The following is a 24,091-nucleotide window of genomic DNA, read 5'->3' as shown; positions in this document are numbered from 1 at the left end:
CTCATCAATGTTTCTCTCTCCCTCTCCCTTCCTCTCTCTCTAAAAACCAATAAAAACATTTAATTAAAAATAATACTTAAAAAAAGAAAAAGTCCCTAAAATGAAAAAAGAAAAGAATCTAGCAGTGCAATCAAAAATATTGTATACCCAGTTGAGATTTCTGTCACATTTAGAGACAACAGGCAAATATTCTCAAACATGAAAATCTTTAGAGAATATACTAGGTGTACCAGTTAACAATGCGGATTTTTTTTCAATAGATGGAGTTACACATATGTTGATATATATGCGATTTGATATGTATGCTATTTTGTTGTATTGACAACAAGCTTCAAAACTTCATATGTCAAGTTTTCTGAAGGTGTTAACATCATAGATATTTTTACACTTAAAAATGTCGAATTTCGTGCCAAAAAGCATTTGTGGGAAGTTTAATTCATTACTTTATTTTGAAGAAAAGTGCTGCTGAATACTTTGGGAAGCTTATGGTGAACATGCTCCATCTCAAGATACTTGTGAACGCTGGTTTAAACGCTTTAAAAGTGGTGATTTCAATGTGAAAGACAAAGAACGTCCAGGTCAACCGAAAAAGTTTAAAGACCAACAATTACAAGCATTATTGGATGAAGATGCAAGTCAAACTCAAAAACAACTTGCAGAAAGATTCAACGTTGCTCAGCAAACAATTTCCGATCATTTACAAGCAATGGGAAAGATTTTAAGGGAAGGAAAATGGATGCCACATCAACTGAACGAAAGACAAATGAAAAACCGAAAAGTCATCAGTAAAACGTTGCTTCACTGGCACGAACAAAGTCTTTTTTGCATCCAATTGTGACTGGCGATGAAAAGTGGATTTATTTTGAGAATCCCAACCGCACAAAATCATGGGTTGATCCAGGTCAACCATCAACATCAACTGCAAGACCAAATTGCTTCTGAAAGAAGACAATGCTCTGTGTTTGGTGGGATCAGGAAGGTGTGGAGTATTATGAGCTTCTAAAACCAGGTGAAACCGTTAATACTGATCACTTCCGACAACAATCAATTTGAACCACGCTTTGATCGTGAAATGACCAGAATGTTCCAGAAGACATGGCAAAGTAATTTTGCTTCATGATAACGCACTTTAAAACCAGTTAAAGACATGTTAAAAGATCTTGCCTGGGAAGTATTAACCCACCCGCTGTATTCACCAGACCTTGCTCCTTCAGATTACCACTTGTTCCGATCGATGGCACATGCACTTGCTGAGCAGCACTTCAAAATGTATGAAGAAGTGGAAAATTGGGTCTCTGAATGGTTTGCCTCAAAACAAGAAAAGTTCTATTGGGAAGGTATCCACAAATTACCTGAAAGATGGGGAAACGTATTGCCAGCAATGGACATTACTTTGAATAAAGCACTTTTGATATTTCTCTTGAAATTATCGTGTTTTCTTTTATTACAAAATCTGCATTATTAACCGGTACACCTAGTATATGGCATGTTAGTCCTTTGTGAAAAAAGTGCTTAACAATGAATACAAATACTAGTAAAAGGCTTCTCAAAAATAGAGAATCTTTTTGAAATAAAGAAGCATTGTGGTGAGCAATCCATTTATGAGTAACTTATGCTAAACAACTATAGAAATTATAATTAGAAAAGAGAATGGGTATTATCTTAGATAATGTAAAAATAACTATGTAATAAAAATTGAAAGTTGGAGAAAAGTAATTCGAGGAAACATCAGAGTAATCATCTTTTAAAACGGAATCAGTGAATCCTGTTTAAAAGTGACATAAGTTGTTTTTAAAAAACCTGAATATTATTCATAATGGCTTAAATTTGGAAGGATCTTTTAGAAAATAGTATTCAGTTAAGAAACAAATATTTGAAGGTTAATAAATTCTATAAATTTTTTCTTTAAATTAATGTTTATTTTAAAATAGGATGTATAACATAAGTCCATTAACATAAAAGAATTCCCGATATTCCCCATCTATTTGTTATGTACCCATACAGAGATGTCTGGGATGATATGTGCCAAATGTGAACAATGGAAATTTCTGGGTATTGCAATATGGGAGTGACTTATACTTCCATCTTTGTGCTTTCTGCACTGTTTGAATATTTTTTATGATTACATATCAATTGTATAAAACCAGGAGTGATTATTTTGTCCATATTAAAAATACATTTAAATAAGTGAAAGTATATAAATCTAAATGTTAACAATGTTAATTTTTTTTTACTTCTAATTTTTAATTTTTTTTATCATAAATGAAGAACAGTACTAAAATTTTGCCCCAAATCATAATCTTAGGGACTTTTACATTACAGGAAAACGAAAGCAGAAAATATGCCTAAAATTAGTCTACTTCATAAATAAAATATTCAGTCAAGCACAGTTGTTAAGAAAATTTATTTACTTTGTGGAAGCAAAATATTTGTGTTAATCTGAAGTAAATATACAAACAAAAAAATTCATCTCTGAAGGAGTCATTTTTCAAATGTAGTAGAGATTTCATTCATTCAGGCTCCCTCCTAGATTTCAGTGGACGAGCAGAGCTAAGTATACCAGGGTGGACATTAGCATAATTTGTTGTTCTGACAGTACTGGGTCCTATTCATAGTCTTGGAACTGCAATGTTAACACAAATATCACTGATGACCCAGATAAGATTAACACATTTTCTGCACACTCTTTGAATAGTATAGTGTTTTACTTTCTTCTCTTTCTCTCCCTTTCCTTGTCCTTCTTCCCCTCCCCCTTACACACACACACACACACACACACACACACACACACACACACCATAGAAAAATGGGATTCTACTGATTTTACCAGGATATGCATGTGACAATACCTCAATAAAAAGGAAAAATTAAAACCCTCCTCCACTTCAAATTTTTTTTTGTCATATACCTTTTATTATTTTATTTTTTAAAATTAATAAATCTGTATTGTTCAGATTATTACAATTGTTCCTCTTTTTTCCCTCCATAGTTCCCCTCCACCAGGTTCCTACCCCACCCTCTGCCCTTCCCCCCTGCTGTCCTCCTCCATAAGTGTACGCTTTTTGTTCAATCTTTTCCCGCACCCCCCACTCCCCTTTTCTCCCGAGAATTGTCAGTCCACTCCCTTTCTATGCCCCTGATTCTATTATATTCACCAGTTAATACTGTTCATCAGATTTTTTATTCCCTTAGTTTTTAGATTCATTTGTTGATAGTTATGTATTAGTTGTTCATAATTTTTATCTTTTTCTTCTTCTTCCTCTTCTTAAAGAATACCTTTCAGCATTTCATATAATTCTGGTTTGGCAGTGATGAACTCCTTTAGCTTTTTCTTATCTGTGAAGCTCTTTATCTGACCTTCAATTCTGAATGATAGCTTTGCTGGGTAGAGTAATCTTGGTTGTAGGTTCTTGCTATTCATCACTTTGAATATTTCTTGCCATTCCCGTCTGGCCTGCATGGTTTCTGTTGAGAAATCAGCTGACAATCGTATGGGTGCTCCCTTATAGGTAACCAACTGTTTTTCTCTTGCTGCCTTTAATACTCTCTTTTTGTCTTTTGCTCTTGTCATTTTAATTATGATGTGTCTTGGTGTGGTCCTCTTTGGGTTCCTTTTGTTTGGGGTTCTGTGTGCTCCCTGGACTTGTAGGTCTATTTCTTTCACCAGGTTGGGGAAGTTTTCAGTCACTATTTCTTCAAATAGATTTTCAGTATCTTGCTCTCTCTATTCTTCTGGGACCCCCATAATTCTGATGTTGGTATGTTTGAAGTTGTCCCAGAGGCTTCTTACATTATCTTCAACTTTTTGGATTCTTTTTGCTTTTTGCTTTTCCAGGGGAGTGCTTTTTGCTTCTTGGTATTCCAAATCTTTGACTTGTTTCTTGCGATCCTCTAGTCTGCTTTTAGGTCTCTGTATAATATTTTTTATTTCAGTCAGTGTATGCTTAATTTCTAGTTGATCCCTTTTCATATCCTCGAGGTTCTTGTTTAATTTATCGGCCTTTTCTAGAAAATTCTTGAAAAACCTTATAACCGTGGTTTTGAACTCTATGTCCAGTCTTTTGGTTTCCTCCATTTCTTTCAATTGTGGCCTGCCTCTTTGTCTTTGCATTTTAGATGCTTCCCTGAGTTGATGGAGTTGTTTTGTGTGTTAGGTGTCCTAGCAGGGCCCAATAGCTCAGCCTCCCCAGTTCTCTGTGGTGGATCCTCTTGTTGCACCCCTTTGTGGGTTGTGTGTGCAGTCTTATTGTAGTTAAGCCGTGCTTGTTGTTGGTATCACTGGGGGGAGTTGATCTCCAAGCCAGTTGGCTGTGAGGATCAGCAGTGTCTCCGCTGGGAGAGCTTCTGTGCTCAGCTTGGATGGGGCAGAGTCTCAGGGTGGTGCAGACAAACTTTAGTTTCCTGTCCATGCCGCCCTAAGAGGGGCGGTTTCTCCGTGCCCGAAACAATGGCTACACGCCTCTGAGAGAAGGCAGCTCTCGAGCCTCGCCCGCTGCCAAACAGACCAGTTTCTCCCCAGCCGGGGCTGGATTTCAGTGCAGTCGGGAGGTTTGGTTTTTCTCCCAAACGAGAAAGCTAGCCACGCAGAGTCTGCTGCCCTCCCTCTCTGCGCGCTGCGAGCAAGCCTGCCACGTATTCAGCCGCCTGCCCTTTCTGCGCTCACGGATCTCCGCACCTCCACAGCTCCTGAGGCTCAGCGTCCCCCTCTCTTTTTTTCTCTAGTTGTAGGTTTTCCACTCTGCCAGCTTCCCGGTGGTTCTGGATGGTGTGCGCTCTGTTTTCCAGTTGTAGTTTCAAAATTGTTGTGGTAGGCAACAGTTAGGTGTTTACCTTATGCCGCCATCTTGGTTTCTCTCCCCACTTCAAATTTTCAAGTGAAATTCCTTGAGATGCTACTCTCTCTTCACTTCCCTCACTTCTACTGTCGGCAGAAGAATGAGAGATTAGGCTGGTGCTCAGCCAGGCCATCTACTAGCAGCATAAAATGGAACAGGAGGAGTTTTCTACCCTACATGGTGTGAACTAGACTCGGGAAGTTTTAGTTTCAAACCACTTCTTTCTTTTTGCTCTCTGCAGAATCTTCTCCAAATTTTTCTTTAATTTTTTTAAAAAGTCATTCACTCAACAAATATTTATTTACTTTGTGCCACCCACCATGCTGAGTAGAGAATAGAGCTCAAAGCTCTATGTTGTTGTGTCTGCTGAGGATGTAACCCTGTGCTTAGTATAATTTAGGGTCAGGGTGATCAATTTCAGAATAGTCCAATTTATACATTTATTATCTCACTACTATTTTTGCCACAATATTACTTGTTTATTAGTCTTTATTACTTTATATGAACCACTGTATAATTCTTTCTGACATATTCTCACCTAGTCCTTCTCCATCTTATCAGTTTTATATATAGGGTGTCCCAAACAAATGTAAACACATACATTTTTGATAGCTCAATTGATGTTTCTTTCTTTTTAGATTGAATCGATTGGAATTAATAATTATTTAAAGTGTTTATATACTTTTGGGGGACACCCTGTATTTTATTTCCTTTTCAGTGACTTGTTTGTAGTTACTCTTCAAAAGCCTTAGTCTTTTCTGACTGCATGTCTAGGTGATTAAGGTCACTATAAATTCTGACCTGGCCTTTCTCAGTGCTAGATACATGCCCTTCCTTTCTTTCATCTTCCCCTGCCATGAGCACACACTATTGAGATCTGCAAGAGATGGAAGAGGGACATACATAATTTTAACTAATTGACTAAACTCATGTTCCCATAGTTAAAATTGTTTAGATATCATATCCGGACAATTGACAGTTATCATTAGAATGTAGTACATTTGGTTCCCTGAGCTGACTGTGTAGTCATCCTGATAGGTTCGCTCAGTAGAACATGGCTTTCCTGTTCAGTTTAAATGATCAATACAGTGAAAGACCTACAGCTGGAATGGAAGAGAGGCTGCAGAGAATTATTGAAATAAAGGATGGGATTTGACAGACTGGGGCTTGAGCACAAGAAGTGTGAAAGAACAGGTGTCTGGGTTGTTATCTGCATTTTTAATTAACATCTGTTTTTAGCCTGAAGCACCTTGCTGAGAATGCTGTACTGTGCTTGTGTTCAGAGATAAAAACCGACTATTGAGAAGCTGCTAAATAGTAAGAGGTTAGTAAACGGAGAGGTTTTCCTTGAGAGGAAGAAATAATGGAGGTTCACTCACTGGATATGGAAGTCTAAGGGAACCCCTGTTACAACTGCTATGTTTTTAAATCCTTTATTTTGATACTTAATATGTAAGTGGAGGGTATGAAAAGTCACAATCCATAATAAAATAATAAAGTATTCACATCTGCTTATACCTGGGCTTGGGATTTGGAGGTGGTTCTGAAGGTATTTTTGCTTTATCTTCATTGTTGAATATTGAAAAGAACATATTTGTGTATTAAGTCCATAATTAAAATAGAATAAAAAACAGAAATCTGTATGTTTGGCATATTGTGGCAATTAAAGAATTTTTCTTGTTGGAAAAAATGGAAAGAATTTAGAAAATAAAAAAATGAAAGATAATAAGGGTTTGAGAAAGGCAGGAAAAGTAGTTTTCTTGATTATCTTTTGATGGTTAGAAAAATGTTTACTGACATCATCTAACAGTTGAGACTCTAACCATAAGATAGCAAGTGCTTAAATTTCTCCAGATAACCAGTTCATAACTCGGAAGTTACACCAAGACACAAACTTCCATTATTTGCCCTTTAGTCTGATGCAAAGCTTGATTTGTTTAGCATTGTTTGGGGGGAGATGTTTGAATGGATACCACTTTTTACATTTATATACCGGTATATAAAAGCCTAGGTGACTCTGCAGTAGCTATGACACATAATGACCACCAGGGAGCAGATGCTCAACGCACAGGCATGGTAACATGGAACAGACTGATGAATCTCAGAGGGAAGGGAGGAGGGGGGAGGGCGGGAAGAGATTAACCAAAGATCTTATATACATACTAGAGGTCAGGTGCACGGATTCAAGCACTGATGGGGCCCTCAGTCTGGCCTGTGGGGATTGCACCGAAACCCGCTTGTGCTCAAGCCCCACTCTGTCACATCCCATCCTTTATTTCAATAATTCTCTGCAGCCTCTCTTTTTATCTCTGAACACAAGCACAGTACAGCATTCTCAGCAAGGGGTCCCGGATTGTGAGAGGGTGCAGGTCAGAGCTCATGCAGGAGGCAACATAAAGCTGCCAATCTGAGTCTACAAATAAGTGTTATTCTACAAGTACAATTTTAAAAATCATGAATTTTATTTATCAAGAGGCATTTTTGGTTGTTTGGATGGGGCTATTACATATAAAGCTTCTGTGAACATTCATGTGCAGGTTTTCATGTAGATATGAGTCTTTCTCTCTGATAAATGCCCAGGAGTGTGCTTGCTAAGTCATATGCTAAGTAGTGTGAGTTTAGTACTATATAAGCTGCTATCCTATTTTTATATTTTTATAGTGGCTGTGTCACTTTGTATTCCCATCAGCAATGTATGAAAGATCCAGTTTCTCCTCATCCTTGCCAGCATTGTCACTATTTTTAATTTTAGCTATTATAATAGACTAGCGTTCCCGTTGCAGGAAAAATCCTGCAATAGGGTTTCCTGCTGCACTCTACCCCACCCTGCCTGCTCTCCTCCCTTGTCCCCCGCCCCGCGTTCTCCGCCAGCCCCCCTGCTTTTCTAACTTCTCCACCAGCCCTCTCTCCTTCCTTCTCCCCTGGCCCCGCCTCCGCTCCTCCCTTCTCCCCCGGCCCGCCTTCTCTGCCAGCTGCCTGTTTTTCCCTTCTCCCCCGGCCCCGCCTCCGCTCCTTCCTTCTCCCCTGGCCCCGCCTCCGCTCCTCCCTTCTCCCCCAGCCCCGCCCCTTCTCCCACGGCCCCGCCTCCGCTCCTCCCTTCTCCCCCGGCCCCGCCTCCACTCCTCCCTTCTCCCCTGGCCCCGCCTCTGCTCCTCCCTTCTCCCCCGGCCCCACCTGCTCAACTTCCTTCTCCCCCCACCCCGCCTCTGCTCCTCCCTTCTCCTCCCCCCCCCCCCCCCCGGCTTGCTTGCTTCTCTGCAGCTTTGCTCCCTTCTGCAGCTCTTGGCTTCTTTCTACGCTGTCGCGATATGCAAATTAGCCGCCATCTTTGTTGGGATAATTTGCATATTCGTACTGATTGGCTGGTGGGCATGGTTTGGCTGGTGGGCATGGCTTGGGCGTAGCAAAGGTGCGGTCAATTTGCATATTTGTCTATTATTAGATTAGATTATGAGTACTGATATTTCATTGTGATTTTATTTGCATTTTCCTAATGGCCAATGATGTTGAGGATCTTTTCATGTGTTTATTTTCCATCTGTATGCTCTGGTGAAATATCTCTTCATGTCCTTTGTCTATTTTCTAATTGGATTGTTTGAAAATACACTTTTTAAAAGTTTGTGGATGTGCTTTGGAAATGAAAATTTTTATTTTGTAAGCATGAGAGAAATACTGCAATATCATTTGATGGCACTGTTGATGTTTAAATGTAGATTCAAGAACCAGAATGATGTGCTCAGATTATGCTAAGATTCAAACATTGGGGAGGTAGTATTGAGATATAAATGTAGAAGGGAGGGAGAAGGGGGAAAAGGGGGCAGAGAAGAGATGGAAATTAGAAAAAAGAAAGAAGAGATGGGATAGAGATAATGGGCAGAATGAAGAAAGGGAATTAGAGATGTAGCCACTCCAAGGGAGAAGATGAGGAGTACTGGTATGTTAAAGCTGAGTGCACTGTCGGAACAAGGGCTTTTCTCGGGGTCTGGAAAGTGTCTCTAAGAGACTGAGGTAGACCATATAGAAGTATCTGGGGTTTTTTAAATGAGTTATAACCTACAAAGTGATGAATTTAACTTGCATTGTATCTAAACTAACTGTTTGTGGTGGAATTGAAAGTTAATTAGAGTAGCCCTAGCCGGTTTGGCTCAGTGGATAGGGCATCGACCTGTGGACCAACGGGTCCTGGGTACAATTCCTGGTCATAGCTCATGCAGGAGGCAACCAATTGATGTGTTTCTCTCATATAGATGTTTCTCTCTGTCTTTTCCTCTCTCTTCCACTCTCTCTAAAAGTCTATGGAAAAATATCCTTGGGTGAGGATTAAAAACAAACAAGCAAATAAACAAAAATTAATTGGAGTAAAGGAATGTGACTTTCCCCGAAGCCCCAATCACCATTTATCCCCTCTATGCCCTCTTCTTCCTCCACCCACGCATCCTCCCCACCCCAGAAATTACCACACTGTTGTCCATGCCCAGGAGTTCTCTCTGTTTTTATTTTCTTTGTTGCCCAATCCCTCCACCATCCCCCAACACCCACAACCCCACTACCCCCAGAGCTGTCTGCCTGCTCTCTAATCTGTGAGTCTCTCTTTATTTTGCTTGGTAGTTCAGTTTGTTCATTAAATCCCACACATTGGAAGCAGCCCAAGTATCCACCAGTAGATGAGTAGATAAAAGAGCTGTGGTAGATTCACATAATGGAATACTACTCTGCCAGTAAAAAGGAAGAAAAGGTTACCCTTTGTGACAGCATGGGTGGACCTGGAAAGTATTGTGCTAAGTGAAATAAGCCAGTCAGAGAAAGACAAGCACCATAGGATTTCACTTATATGTGGAATTTAAGGAATATGACTTTCTACCAAACACTAAGAGATCTTTGAAAAGCTCTTATCTGTAAAATGGGAAGTGAAGTCATCTGCCTTTCATATCTCAGGAGTACTGTATCCAATAAAGCAATTACTTGGAAAATTTTTACATCTGTAAAGTAGTCCACAAATAAAAATTGTGAATGACAATTTTTAAAATCCATGGGAAATAGGAGCAGGACTGAAATATTAAATGAATGTTTTAAATTATTTTTGCAGAGAGAAGTACTTTACCAATTTTCATTAAAAAGAGCTAGTACACTAGGACGTAGATGTAGCAGGAATCAGTGAATTCATGTCAGATTCAACTTATCTGTAAGGAACACAAGCTTCCAAGGCCCAGAGCTCCTGTGTGTGGGTCACTGGACTTGATGGAGGCTAGGGACAGGGTCTGGCACGCAGAGGTTGTCTAGTCCGTTTGGGCTGCTGTAACAAAATACCACAGATTGGGTGGTTGAAACAGCAGAAATGTATTTCTCATGGTTCTGGAGGGTGGAAAGTCCAAGATCAAGGTACCAGGAAGGTCACATTCTGGTGAGGGCCCTCTTCCTGGTGGAAGGGGTGAGGGAGCTCTCTCAGGCCTCTTTTATATTAATCCCACTCACCAGTCTCTGCTCTCATGACCTAATAACTTTCCAAAGGCTCCACCTAATGGTCTTAACTCCATAAGGTTGGGAATTGGGTTTTAAACATATGAACGGGAGGGGAGAGGGAGGACCAGCATTCAAACCGTAGCAGGAGGCTGTGCTCAACAGCCTTCTTTACTGCAGGAGACACTGGTTCTAGGCTCCTTTCCTCTTCGCTTTTGAGCCCAGATTAAATCAGAATATTAAATGGTGTTCTACCTTCCAGCTGTTGTATTTTCAAGGATAGCTTGCTGTGACTCCTCAAATTTATTCATTTCATGATTTAACTAAACATCTCAGTTTGTATATTGTTTTACTACTGAGTTATAATACCATTCAAAATGTAGCAGCAGTAAACACTGAAAATGGCTTCATATTAATGTCTGAAGCAGATTTATTTCCATATATTAACTTACTTATCACTGTAATCCCATAAAGTTGGATAGAAGAAATTGTTTTTATCTATAAGAAATAGGAAGCACAGGAAAGTGTTGCATATTTAACACTGTTCCAACATCTTTTTAAACTAAATAAAGAGATTTAGCATTTTACATTGTTTCAAAACAGTTTTTATTATTTAACCAAATTTCGGGCTTGGGAACAGGAAAGAGGAAAGGTCTAAAAGAGTATATAGATTGGCTATTTGACTTTGTGTAGATAAACAGCATCACAGAAGCTTATAACTTGCCTTATTGTGCCTCAGCAATGCCTGTGAATTGCCAGGAGATTTCTAAAGCCTTCACAAATCCCTGCATAAAATAAAGAGTCCAGTTTAGGTCCAAAATGAAGCGGGCAGGCAGAGCTGTACCCATTCCACCACAGCCCCTCCTCCTCAACATACCCTGTACGGCTCTGCAGAGGAAGAGGCCTAGACCTCAGAGCAGCTCCTCCCAGTGTAAGCATCAAACCCATACCTACCAGGAACAGGTGAGAGGGGGTAGCTCAGGTAGAGCTGTTAGAAAAGGAGCGTGAGCAAAACAGAAGCACACAGTGTTAAGGGAAGAGAATCCTCTACCTTTAAGTTCCTGCATTTCAGCCTTTTGAAAAAGAATGGCAGGGATCTAGCCCCGTGGTCGGCAAACTGCGGCTCGCGAGCCACATGTGGCTCTTTGGCCCCTTGAATGTGGCTCGTCCACAAAATACCACGTACCCTAATTAAGTTAATAACAATGTACCTACCTATATAGTTTAAGTTTAAAAAATTTGGCTCTCAAAAGAAATTTCAATCGTTGTACTGTTGATATTTGGCTCTGTTGACTAATGAGTTTGCTGACCACTGATCTAGCCTATTCCCTGAATGTGATCTAGGAGAGCCCACAACTCAAAAATAAGACCCTGCTGTTGTTGAACAGAGAGGAGCACCTCTGTGAGTGAGCAACCCCAGGGCACACAGGTGATCTACTCAGTCACAGTTTTTATGAGCCTCCCTCTTTCCAAATGCACTCTTTCTCTTCAAAGGATGAAAATAAACCTGTTTATTCCTAAGCCAAATGACTTCAAATGTGTCCTTTTAGTGTATGTTTATATATCTTTTATATGGGGGATAAAAGGAGAGAACCAACTTCAAGTTTTCTTTCCAGAGGCTTCTAACTACCACTCAGTATTTATTGATTAATGAAAAAAGCTAATAAAACTTTCAATTTTGAAAACAAAAAATTAAAAACAAAAAACTTTCATTTTTTCATATCGTACTTTGAACTGTAATAAGTTAATCAGAAATAGTTTATCTTAAAAATAGTCTATAAATAAAGAAAAAGATATGGGTAGAAAATAGTTATATCCAGTGGTTAATTGGCACAGTACAAAGTAGAGGGAAATTTTAGCTGGGTTTCAAATTAATTAAAATAGTAAAATTATAGGAAAATAAAATTTTAGTACTTAATAAGTGATATTGTTATCACTGTTTATGGCTGTCTCTCCTACTAGACTGTGAGTTGCCTAAGATCAAGGACTAATGTCAACAGTTTTTCCAACCCTTTGATTCCTAACACAGAACTTTAAGCATTAGAGGTATTTTGTAAGAACCCTGTAAGAGAAAATGTACTTGTAGTTGACAGTATCTTGTGATAACTTTTGAACGACATTAGTTCTAAACTTGTAGGGTTCAAAATGATGGAATTTGGGGTTACTAACATATGGTAGCAGTCAACATGGAGCTGGCTGATCTCCTTTCTGATATGGAGCCAAACATGGAAGCAATTTGATCATTCCTTTTCAGTGAATGCAACATGGCATTGCTTATCCTGAACTCAGAAAACCCAAGAACCAGAGACCTGATCTGAAGAAGAACCTATAAGCCTCGAGCACACAGTTCATTCTTTTCTAGTAGCATTAGAGCAGCACTATGGTAGAGGGTGCAAGTTTTAAAGCCAGGTGGCCCAGTGCTAATCCCTTCTGAGTTACATGATATTGCTAATTAATATTTTCTGACCTTAAAAAATATCAAAACATTTGTGTGTCTGTGTGCCGTGCATATTTATCTACCTGTATATTAACTGAATCCTTTTTTTAAAAGCAGTTGCTTCTCAGACTTTTTTTCCTGAGGTCATTTTCCTTTTTTCTGAGGCATGCTCCCTAGTAGTCCCATTATTGAAAATCGGTTGAATGTGCACAGTTTTTTGTATTTCTGGAAGGGTCTTTATTTTGCTTTCATTGTTGTAAGAGAATTCCACTGTTACATCATACAGGATTGATGCTTATTTTCTCTCCATAATTTCAAGATCTTTTCCTACTGTCTTCTACCTTCCATTGTTGCCATAAAGAGGTCTAGTGTCAGTCTATTTGAAGTTCCTTTGTAGGTGATCTGTCTTCTCTTTGGCAATTTTTATGAGTTTTTATTATTGGAGTTCTGCATTTCCATTACAAACATATAATTACATATTTCATTCCATTTATCCTGCTTGTGTTTATTGATTAATATAATCTCAGCCATTAATTTAATTCCCTGAGTAGACATGTTAAACCTTTTCATCTCTATCTGGCTCAGCCTCTTTATATTTTTATCTCCTGTCTCTGCAACATTGTAATTCCTTATTTATATATCTATTTGTTTGCTAATTCTCTCAACTGTACCAAGTTATTTAGCTTCAGTAATTAATATATTCATTTGTAAGAGTTCTATTTTATTCTTTGAAAAACCTACCTGGTAATTTTTATTGTATCTTGTTGTATGTTTATTTTCAGTATAAATATCATATTCTGAGTTATTTTATATTCTAACTTTAATAATTCAATTATCTGAAATCCATGGATATATAAATCAGTTTACTTTCTAATTTTCCATTGTGTTAGCTTGTTTTCTTGTGTATTTGATGATCTTTGTGGGCTCATATTTGTTTTAATTTATAGTAATCCTGGAGGCTTTTATCAAAAGTACTTTAATCTAGACATGAATTTTTAATTTGTTTCTGCCAAAGTTAGGGGCACTAATAACGTAGGAAAATTTTTGCTCCTGCCTTAATCAGAAGACTCAGACTTAGCACCTTTAACCTTGAAACTTGTTCAAGGTCCATTTTCCTGAGGGTGATGGCCCTCAGTGTAGCTCCGCCTTCCCTTCCCGACCCCCATTTGTTCTCTGCTCAGGGATCCTTACTCTAGTTTCAATCAAAGGATTTTGTTGAAGATTTCCTTATTTTTTTTAGAATCCTATGATATATTCTAACATATATTTTATAGCAATCTAGTTGGGGTCTTCTTTTGGTACTTCTGGTTAACCATGCTGCCAGATACCAATGCCATTTCTTTCATTTTTATCATAATGTTCATCATTACCTCTCACCTAGAATGAAGAGTACATCCTAACTTGTCCCCCTTAATTTCACTCTCTTGAATTTCAATGAATCATACATGTGGTTGCCAAATTGATGTATCAATGGACATGTAAGCCATGTTTAATTTTAGCTGCCTGCAAACAAAAGTTTGTAGTTCAGTAGAGAAATGGATCCTCTAGATTTCTGAGTCACTGATGTAATTATCCATGCCCTGGGAGTGGGTAATGTTACTGGGAGACTGGATTGAGTAAATATAAGTAAAAGAGGACCATGGTATGCCAACTCATGGAGTAGGCCAAGAAAAATGAACTAGGAAAGAGGACTAAGAAGATGAAATCTAAGAAATGGGAAAACAAAGCATAGCACCTCCAAATGCAGGAAAGAGAGGCTTTCAAGGAGGGGAAGTTTACAGGGTCAGAGGTGGCCCACGGGCACACACAGTAAGAAGTGACCTTTAAGTGTATCATTAGAAGAAGAGGGTGATTACTGTTGCCAGGAAAGTTTCACTGGAATGGGAGTAAATGCAAAATGGCAGTGACTGTATGGGAAAGTAGTAAAACTTGCTCATCCTCTATCCTCTGCCTCATTACATCCCACCCCCACTGGGTTTATAAGGAACAGGGAGCTTCCAGGAACAAAAGTAAACACAATTGCCTTCGGATCTTCTGTAGTTGAAAGGTATTCAGGTAAATGCTGGAGATACTAGTAAGAAGGGCCAGGAACAGATAACAGTCATCAAACATAACATGGAAACTGAAGTGTTTACGGTCCTGGACCTACCAGCTCATGTGTTATAAGAATAAGCCTTGTTTGCTTGAATTTTAATTACTTTGGCTATTTTACTAACAAAATGTATGTAATCTGTTAATATTCCATACTTCCTATATGTTTTTTATTTGAAATCTGATAAAATAGAGAACAGAGAACTTGGTAATTTACCTGCTTATTTCTAGAGTCAGAAAAACTGACAGTTATACCTATGTAAATCTCAGCCTTCATGCAAAATAAAGATCTTCCCTTCCAAAACCCTGTGCAGAGTTGATCCTTAAACAATATGGCTTTGAACCACAGGGGTCCTCTTATATGCAGATTTTCCTCCCCAATAAATACAGTGGGTCCTCCATGGGTTTTACATCCTTGGATTTAACAAACTGCTGATTGAAAACAATATTTTCTTCCATGGTTGGGAATCTGCAGATGTGGAGGGCTGACTATATGCATGACACCATTTTATATAACACGGGCGCATCTGCAGATTGTGGTATTGCAGGGTGTCCCGAAACCAGTCCTCTCATGGCTAACAAGGCCCAACTGTAGTTAAGCTTTGGGGAAATCAAAGTTAGAGGTGGATTTTTGTCTCTCTGGGGGTTGGCATCCCTAACCTCCCAGTTGTTCAACAGTCAACTGTATGTGTTCATGACATACCTTTCCCTCAAGATCTTAAACTTTCTATAAAGCTAACTAATTTAAATTGCAGTTTCTTCTCATTTATCTTAGCCTAAAATTAAACTTACTCAAAGAAAATTCTCAAAATTATACTTTAGGGAAAAAGAATGATTGAAAAAAGAGTAGAACATAATTATTTTTTAAAACTAGTTAGAAACCACTTATATTGTCATTTTACAACAGCCTAAGATGTATTTTTTTAAAAAAAAAAACACTCACAAATGACTCCTGTTATAATGCAGTATTTGACTTCTCAACTTTTAACTTAGGAACACAAAGTATAATTAAAGTGTTAATTACTCTTATCCTGCTATAGTCTCCAAGTTCTCATACTTTTACAAGACACAATATAGTAAAAAGTTATGAAAAAAGTATTTCCTAAGCTATCTTTTCCTCTATTCAGCAGCACCCACTCCAGATTATGCTTGTTCTCGAAAGTGGCACTGAAGGGCCTCCAGCAGGCACTGGCCTCCTAAGCACAACATCATTTCACACACCAAAGACCCCAGTGGACAAAGGCTCCGCTGTCTGAAAATATTTTTGCCATCAGAAGAACAAAAACCATAACACATCAATACGTTAAACAAATGGCTCTCTCCTTGCAACTAATAGATAACATTTCTTCCTTACAGGTACCAGAGATTTGAAAAGGCATTTCTGTTAGCTGTTGACATTGGTGCCCGAGACCTGTTTATGGTGAGTCATTCCCAGAGATGATTTTGTGCCTTCAGTTCTAAGGCTGAGTAAGTTGTCAGCTTTTGTGACCATTAAAAAGGATTAGTGTCATTTGTGCCTTAGACACATGGTGGGAAAGCATTATTCCATCTTGGCTTGCAGCCTTGCCTTCATGAAAGTGGTCAATAGCCATCCAGTCTCTTTTGACTTGTTGACATTTTCCCTGCCAGAGCCCAATGGATTTTTTGTGTTTTCTAAGAATTTATAATTCTTGAACTTTTCTCCTCATGTACCTTGATGTGAGGAGATGACACCTTTCCATCTAATAAGCTTAAATGTCTTTCTAATCCATTCTCTGAAGTACAGCTACAGAAGCTAGGACATAGGGTAAAACATTTCCCATACATCTTGAATGTGCTGTCTGTCCCTTAGATTTTAGTGCAAAGTAACAAATTCTGAATGTTCTCACTTGTATTTTTAAAGTAACCACAGTGTTACTTTAAAGAGGTTATAAATTCACATACACTTTAGTCCTCCCATTTATTAGCTACAAACAGTAAAATCTACTAGTTTTTTACAAATCCTTGTGCTCTATATAGGTTCTTATTTTATAAAATCTGTCACCGCAATGTCACAGTGAGATCACATCAACAAAAAAGGTGGGGTTCCTTTCCTGGTTTCTCAGCGTGTTCATTGTCAAGAAACAATAAAACAAAAGCTTCTTGAAAACAACAAAAACTGGAAGGCTCTTTTACCTTAATCTTCTGCACAGTGAAGACATTTTGTAGTTTAAATTAAGCTTTGATGATTTAGATGTTAAATATGAATTCACTAGAGGCCTGATGCACGAAATTCATGCATGGGTAGGGTCCCTAGGCCTGGCTGGCAATCAGGGCCGGTCTGTAGGGTGACCGGCGGGGCAATGGGGGGGGACCCCCACTGGCACCTGCTTTGGCCAGCCTGGCGCTGCCTGCTCACCACCCCGTCCGCCACCGCCGGTCACCTCCTTATGCAGGGCGATTGGGGAGCGGGGTGCTGGCATCCACCTTGGCTGGCCTGGGCCTGCGGGCTGGAGGCAGCTCCTGCGTTGAGTGTCTGCCTCCTGCTGGTCAGTGCATATCATAGCGACCGGTCATTCCACTGTTCAGTCGATTTGCATATTAGATTTTTATTATATATGATGACACTAGGTCACTTGTCTTTGGATTGAGTTTATTATTTAAATTCTAACTTTCTATCAATTAAATTGTGCTTTCACTGATCATGAAAAAATTCTAATTACTGCAAAACTATGAACCTTCTGTTATTTGTTGTCTGTATTTCGTTATGTCAAATTGAGTAGGCATGTTAGTATATTGAGATAAGGTTTTATTATTTTCACCAAAATCTATGCTTGCTGACATCACAGTATCTGAAATTTAATTACAACAATTTTTAGATTTTTCTAATCGTATTGAATTTTCCTCTTTATCTCCACCTTCTCACCTCTGCTACTACTCACCCCAGTAGGATATATTTTCTTCATGTCTTTATTTTTTTTATGTCTATAGTCCCAATCTTTTTCTAGCCAAGATAAGAACGGAAGAGATTGAATCTTTAAATGTATAATGTCTGGCAAACTTTCTCAATATATTATATTGTTGTGTAATTTCTACTGCTTTGACAATTAATACATAATCATCAAAGCCATCTTCTAAACTTTTTTTAAAAAATCATGCCTTTTTCAGCATTTAGTCTCAGGTTAGCCAATAAAATATAAAGAAAGTCTTCATGTTGTTTTAAACTCCTAGTCCAAACCTTTCTACAGAAAGGCTAACCCTAACCCGTAAGGATTTTTATGTGTAAAAGATAAGAGCCTAAAATAAGGAAGGAGAGAAATAAGTTTACTAGTACTTTCCTTTTTATTTGTAAAAGTGAAAAATCATCATCAGAAAGCTGCATCCTTACTCTTCAAATGTAACTTATTTGTAGCCCAAGGTATATCTTAAGCATTATGAGCCTTAAGGGAGCATTATGGCCTCAACATTCCCAGTTAGGTTCATGAATCTTCTCTACACATTTGAGGCTCTACATTGAAATTGTCTAAAAGCATGTTTTCTAATAGATCACCTAATCCTATTTAAATTATTAGCTAGCCAGAAGTCTATAGGTCTAGCCTACATACTGAGAAATATCACCTCTTTGCATTTAAAAATTTATAAAATAAACAGGATCATCCCTAATATAAATTATTTTCTACTCCCAAGATATCTTTTCCTGAAAGACTAAAATTAACACCACATGGAATACAAAAGGGTCACCAAAAATATGTATTAGCTATAATCTGCAAATAGTCTTTTTGCATTAGCATCTATCAGTGGTAGAGAGATAAAAGATACATAGCATGATATCAACAGACCTTGAATATTCAGAAGTCAATATGAACATTCTGGACCTGAGGAAATGGGCCTGAAATGACCCAGCTCTTTCTTCCTTTTTCAGGGTAGCCTATATGATCATCTAAACTAGGTATCAGCAAACTATGGCCTGCCAGCCAGGTCCACCCCAGGAATGATTTTTCATAGTTTTTAAATCTTCGAGACGTATGAAAATAATAGTATTACACGACACTTAAGAGTATATGATATTCACCAAGTAGGGAGGTGTGCAGGGGGCAACCAATTGATGTTTCTCTCTCTCCCTCTCCCTTCCTCTCTAAAAATCAATAAAAAACATTCTTAAAAAATATAAGGTAAGTTTTATTGGAACACAGCCAAACTCACTTGTTTATGTACTGTTTATGACTGCTTTTGCTCTATAATGGCAGGATTGAGTAGTTGCAAGAAACCATATGGCTTGTAAATCCTAAAATATTTACTATCTGGGTCATTACAGAAAATTTTTACACACTCCTGGTCAAGAAAGTGATAATGTATTACTTCATTCCTCTATTTAAACCCTTTAGTAGCTTCCTATTGCCTTTGGGATGAATTCTAACTCCTTAATATGTCATCTAAGACCTCTCCAGTCTCATCCCTCTGCTCTCCAGCTACATTACCCTTCTTTCAGTTCTGGGAAATAAGTTGTACTCCTTATTATGTCCAGACCATGTTAAAGAGTTTAGGTTTATCCTTACCCCAAATCAGTCAGGCATAATAGGAAACACATGAAATTTGGGCTAGAAGTTCCCTTCAAAGCTAGTAACTTTGGAGACATTTTTAAAAATGTAAAATAGATAATAAAAATACCATAAGGTTGTTTTGAGTCTCAGTGGGGATAATGTATTGAAAGTTCTTTGTAAAATGGGAAGTACTATACAGATATCATGTGTTATTATTTTACTGTTGAGACAGGACAGCTGTCATTATTACATGGTTATGGCATGAAATAATGAAAACCTGAAGCAGGGCATGAATTATAGAAATATAAAGGAGAGGATATTTTGTAAGCAAAATAAATATGATTCAGCAAGCCCTTAGGTGAAAATAAAATATTTTTATTATAATAATAAATACTATAATAAAAGAAAACAATATCCTATCTAATAAAAGAGAAACCTGCAAATTGACCATACCTCCGCTATGCCCACAAGCCACACCCTCCAGCCAATCAGGAGAAAGTATGCAAATTAACCCAACCAAGATGGTGGCGGCCATGGAGCTGGAGCGAGCAGGAGGCTTGGGTTGCCCCCAGTGATGGAGGAAGCCAAGCTTCTGCCCGCCCTGTCCGGCCCTGGCCTCCGTTCAAGGCTACAAAGTTTCAATTATAGAAGATAAATAAATCCCAGATACTTGCTTCCAGCTGGCCCTGGCCTCCGCTCAAGGAGGCGCTGAAAAAAGAAAAAAGAAAAGAAAAAAAGGAGGGGCTGGGAGCTTGGTTCACCGGGGGGTGATCAGGCCAGGATGGGACGGCAGTTGTGGATGATCAGGCTGGTGGGGGGCAGGGCCGTTGGGGGTAAGCAGACCAGCAGGGGGACAGTTGCGGGGGAGCAGGCCATCAGTGGGGTCAGTTGGAGGTTATCAGGACAGTGGAGGGGCAGTTTGGAGTGAGCAGGCCAACAGGGGGGGCTGTTGGGGGTGAGCAGGCTGGCATGGGGAGCAGTTGGGGGTGATCAGGCTGGCGGGGGGGACATTTGGGGGCGAGCAGGCCAGTAGGCAGATTGGTTAGGGGCAGGCAGGCAGGCAGGTGAGCAGCTGGAGCCAGCAGTCCCGGATTGTGAGAGGGATGTCCAACTGCCGGTTTAGGACTGATTCCTATAAACCGGCAGTAGGACATCCTTCAAGGGGTCCCAGATTGGAGAGGGTGCAGGCCGGGCCGAGGAACACCACCCCCCCCCCCCGCATGAATTTCGTGCACCGGGCCACTAGTAAAATATAAAGAACAAAGTAAAAATCACTTGATATATTTCTATCCAGAAATGAACATCCTTTGCCTCCCCATGTGAATATACACATACACTATACTTTCCGTTTGTAAATTGATTTTTTAATAAAATATGTGACATAGTTTTCCATATCAAAAAATATAGGTCTATATCATTACTTTAATCTTTACATTATATTCCTTCTATGAGTTGTACTGGCATTGAAAACAGGCATATAGCCTGGGCTGGGTGGCTCAGTTGGTTGGAGCATCATCCTATATACCAAAAGGTTGCAGGTTTGATTCCCAGACAGGGCACATACAAAAGTTTGCAGGTTCAATGCCCAGTTGGTGCGCATACAGGAGGCAACTGATCAATGTTCTCTCTGAAATTGATGTTTCTCTCTCACATCAGTGTGGTGTTTCTCTGTCACATCAATGTTTCTCTCTCCCCTTCCTCTCTTCCTCAAAAATCAATTTAAAACGTCCTCTAGTGAGGGCTTAAAACACACACACACACACACACACACACACACACACACACACAGGAATATTATTTAGCCATAAAAATGAAGGAAATCTTATCTTTTGCTACAACATAAATGAATCTGGAGGGCATTGTGATAAGTGAATTAAGCTAGATAAAGACAAATAATGAATGATATCATTTCTATCTGTAATCTAAAAAGTACAAAGCTGATATCATAGAAATAGAGTAGAATGGTAGTTGCTAGGGGTGATTAATGTTCCTCATGTCCTGTTTTTAAAATCTTTTACTACCCCAAGTTCTTGAAAATAGTCTCCTTTTTATTATCTATAAGTTTTATTTTAATGTTAACATTTAAGCCTACAACCTACCTATATTGATTTTTTGGGAATGGCTCAAAATTAATTTCTATCATATACAGGGTGGGGCAAAGTAGGTTTGCAATTGTGAGTATATGAAACAGTTTATTTTTGTATTATTATTTATTAATAATTGTATTATTTTCCAAATGAACAACTGTAAATCTACTTTTGCCCCAGCCTGTATATGACCATTTATTGACAAGACTGTGGTTTGCTTATTGCTTTACAGGACCACCTTTGTCATAAACCAGGTGCCCATATTTGTGTATGTGTAGGTCTACTACTAGACTCTGTAACGTTGCACCAATACCAAACTGTCTTAATTACTGAACTTTATAAGTATATCCAGTAGTATAAGTCTTCCAACTTTGTTTAAATGTGTTGTCCTTATTCTAACTTCTTGTGTGATAGATGCTTAAATCATGGATTTTTTTAGCCTTTATTTTCTAACATATGCATTCAAGGTATAATTTCCATTCATACATAGCTTTGACTGTGTTCTGATAATTTTTTTAATATATATTTTATTGATTTTTTACAGAGAGGAAGGGGGAGGGATAGAGAGTTAGAAACATAGATGAGAGAGAAACATCGATCAGCTGCCTCCTGCACACCCCCCAATGGTAAGGTGACCAGACGTCTCGCTTTTGGCGGGACAGTCCCGATTTTTAACAATTTGTCCCGCGTCGTTTTAAAAAAGTCCCGATTTTTGGAAAGAATGCATGACAAGCTAGGGAACGGCAGGAGAACGGGAAGGGAATATACGGTTTTTGGCGGCCATGTGGCTATTTAGCCAGGATATGAGTTTTATATTATTTTTGTTAATTTTATAATGTTAAACTTTAATAATAACAAATAATTGTTGAGAACTGATTATCGAGAACTGCTTATCAAAGTTCGCATTGTTGATCAGTTGTTAGAATTCGACCACCATTGTTTGGACTTAATGAACAATGGCATTTTTTGGGATTGGCAACGACGAAAACATTTTGTAACTGTCTCTCAGACGATACACATCGTACTGCGTGCTAGTAAGCTAGTTAAACAAGTGATGTCATTACAAATCAGCTATTCAGATAATTTAGGTAAGTAATTTATTTATTTCATAAATACATAAATTTTCTTGAATTTAGCAGACAGTACTCGTATTTATATTTTATAGTGGCGGCAAAAAGTCTAGCGCCGGCCTTGAAAGTGACACGACTTACGTTACGGCAAATTCAGAGGAAAAATAATACAAGTTAGTATTGTTATCATTTAGAAAGAAATATAGGATTAAAATAATTTTTAAAATATAGTTACTTTATAACAATCAAATTAATTTAATTTATAAACTAACAATAAAATATGTTCATGTAATTATGTACCTACTTACTGTGTTTTTAAGCAATATGTATATAATAATTTATAATATAATTTTAAATTATTTTTTTTAGATTTTTAACAATGAGTAAGAAAAGAGGATGCAAATTTAACGATGATCTAAGAAGTGAATTTCCTTTTATTAAAAAAAACCAAAAGCTATTACAATATAGACCAAATTTTTAATCAAAAACCGCCCCCCCCCCCCGGGCCGAAATCGGTTTGGCTCAGTGGATAGAGCATCAGCCTAAGGACTCAAGGGTCCCAGGTTTGATTCTGGTCAAGGGCATGTGCCTTGGTTGCAGGCACATCCCCAGTAGGGGGTGTGCAAGAGGCAGCTGATCGATGTTTCTCTCTCATCGATGTTTCTAACTCTCTATCCCTCTCTCTTCCTCTCTGTAAAAAAATCAATAAAATATATTTTTAAAAAAAAAAGAACCCCCCCTCCCCACCCCCAGTCAATGGTGTCCCGCTTTACCAATGTTAAAATCTGGTCACCTTACCCAATGGGGATGTGCCCACAACCAAGGTACATGCCCTCGACCGGAATCGAACCCAGGACCCTTCAGTCCGCAGGCCGACGCTCTATCCACTGAGCCAAACTGGTCAGGGCAATTTTTGTGTTTTTTTTAAATATATTTTATTGATTTTTTACAGAGAGGATGGGAGAGGGATAGAGAGTTAGAAACATCGATGAGAGAGAAACATCGATCAGCTGCCTCCTACACACCCCCTACTGGGGATGTGCCTGCAACCAAGGTACATGCCCTTGACCAGAATCGAACCTGGGACCCTTCAGTCCGCAGGCTGATGCTCTATCCACTGAGCCAAACCGGTTAGGGCTAATTTTTATGTTTTTTAAAAATATTTTATATGTTTTTATCATTATCGAGCTTAAAATACTTCTAACACTTTTGTTGTGAAATCTTCGTTGCCCATGGTTTTTTAAAAATACCTTTCCTAATTTCAAATAATGAACATTTTCTAGGAAAACACACATACACACACACATATTAACCTATTCTGTTTATATCAACCTTTTGAAATTTGTTGAAACTTCCTCTATGGCTCATTATATGGTCAGTGGTAAAATCTCAATGTACATTGAAAAAAAATGTATACTCTGCAGTTTACAGTTGCCAGGAGCAGAGTTCTATATCAAATCAAGTTTGTTAGTCAGACTGTTCAATATTTCTGTATCTTCTCTGAGACTAGTGTAGTGTATTAAAATTTTCCACTGTGATTGTGGACTTGTCTGTTTATCTTTTTTGTTTTAGGTTGTTTAATTAGGTGCATGTAATTTAGAACTGTCATATTTTC

At 38.4% G+C, this 24,091-nt stretch overlaps 1 protein-coding gene across 6 annotated transcripts in view; it reads left to right on the top strand.

Moving 5' to 3' along the window:
- Nucleotides 1-24,091, top strand: part of WDPCP (WD repeat containing planar cell polarity effector) — a 257,997-nt gene that overhangs the window by 135,398 nt on the left and 98,508 nt on the right. For all 6 annotated transcript variants that reach the window (XM_079792177.1, XM_079792175.1, XM_079792180.1 and 3 more), the window contains one exon: nt 16,177-16,240. In XM_079792177.1, the coding sequence (XP_079648303.1) occupies nt 16,177-16,240 (64 nt within the window). The remainder of the gene's footprint in view (nt 1-16,176; nt 16,241-24,091) is intronic.

The sequence above is a fragment of the Cnephaeus nilssonii genome (assembly GCF_951640355.1).
Source record: "Cnephaeus nilssonii genome assembly, chromosome: 15".
Taxonomy (NCBI): domain Eukaryota; kingdom Metazoa; phylum Chordata; class Mammalia; order Chiroptera; family Vespertilionidae; genus Cnephaeus; species Cnephaeus nilssonii.
This window is presented reverse-complemented; position numbering and strand designations above follow the sequence as displayed.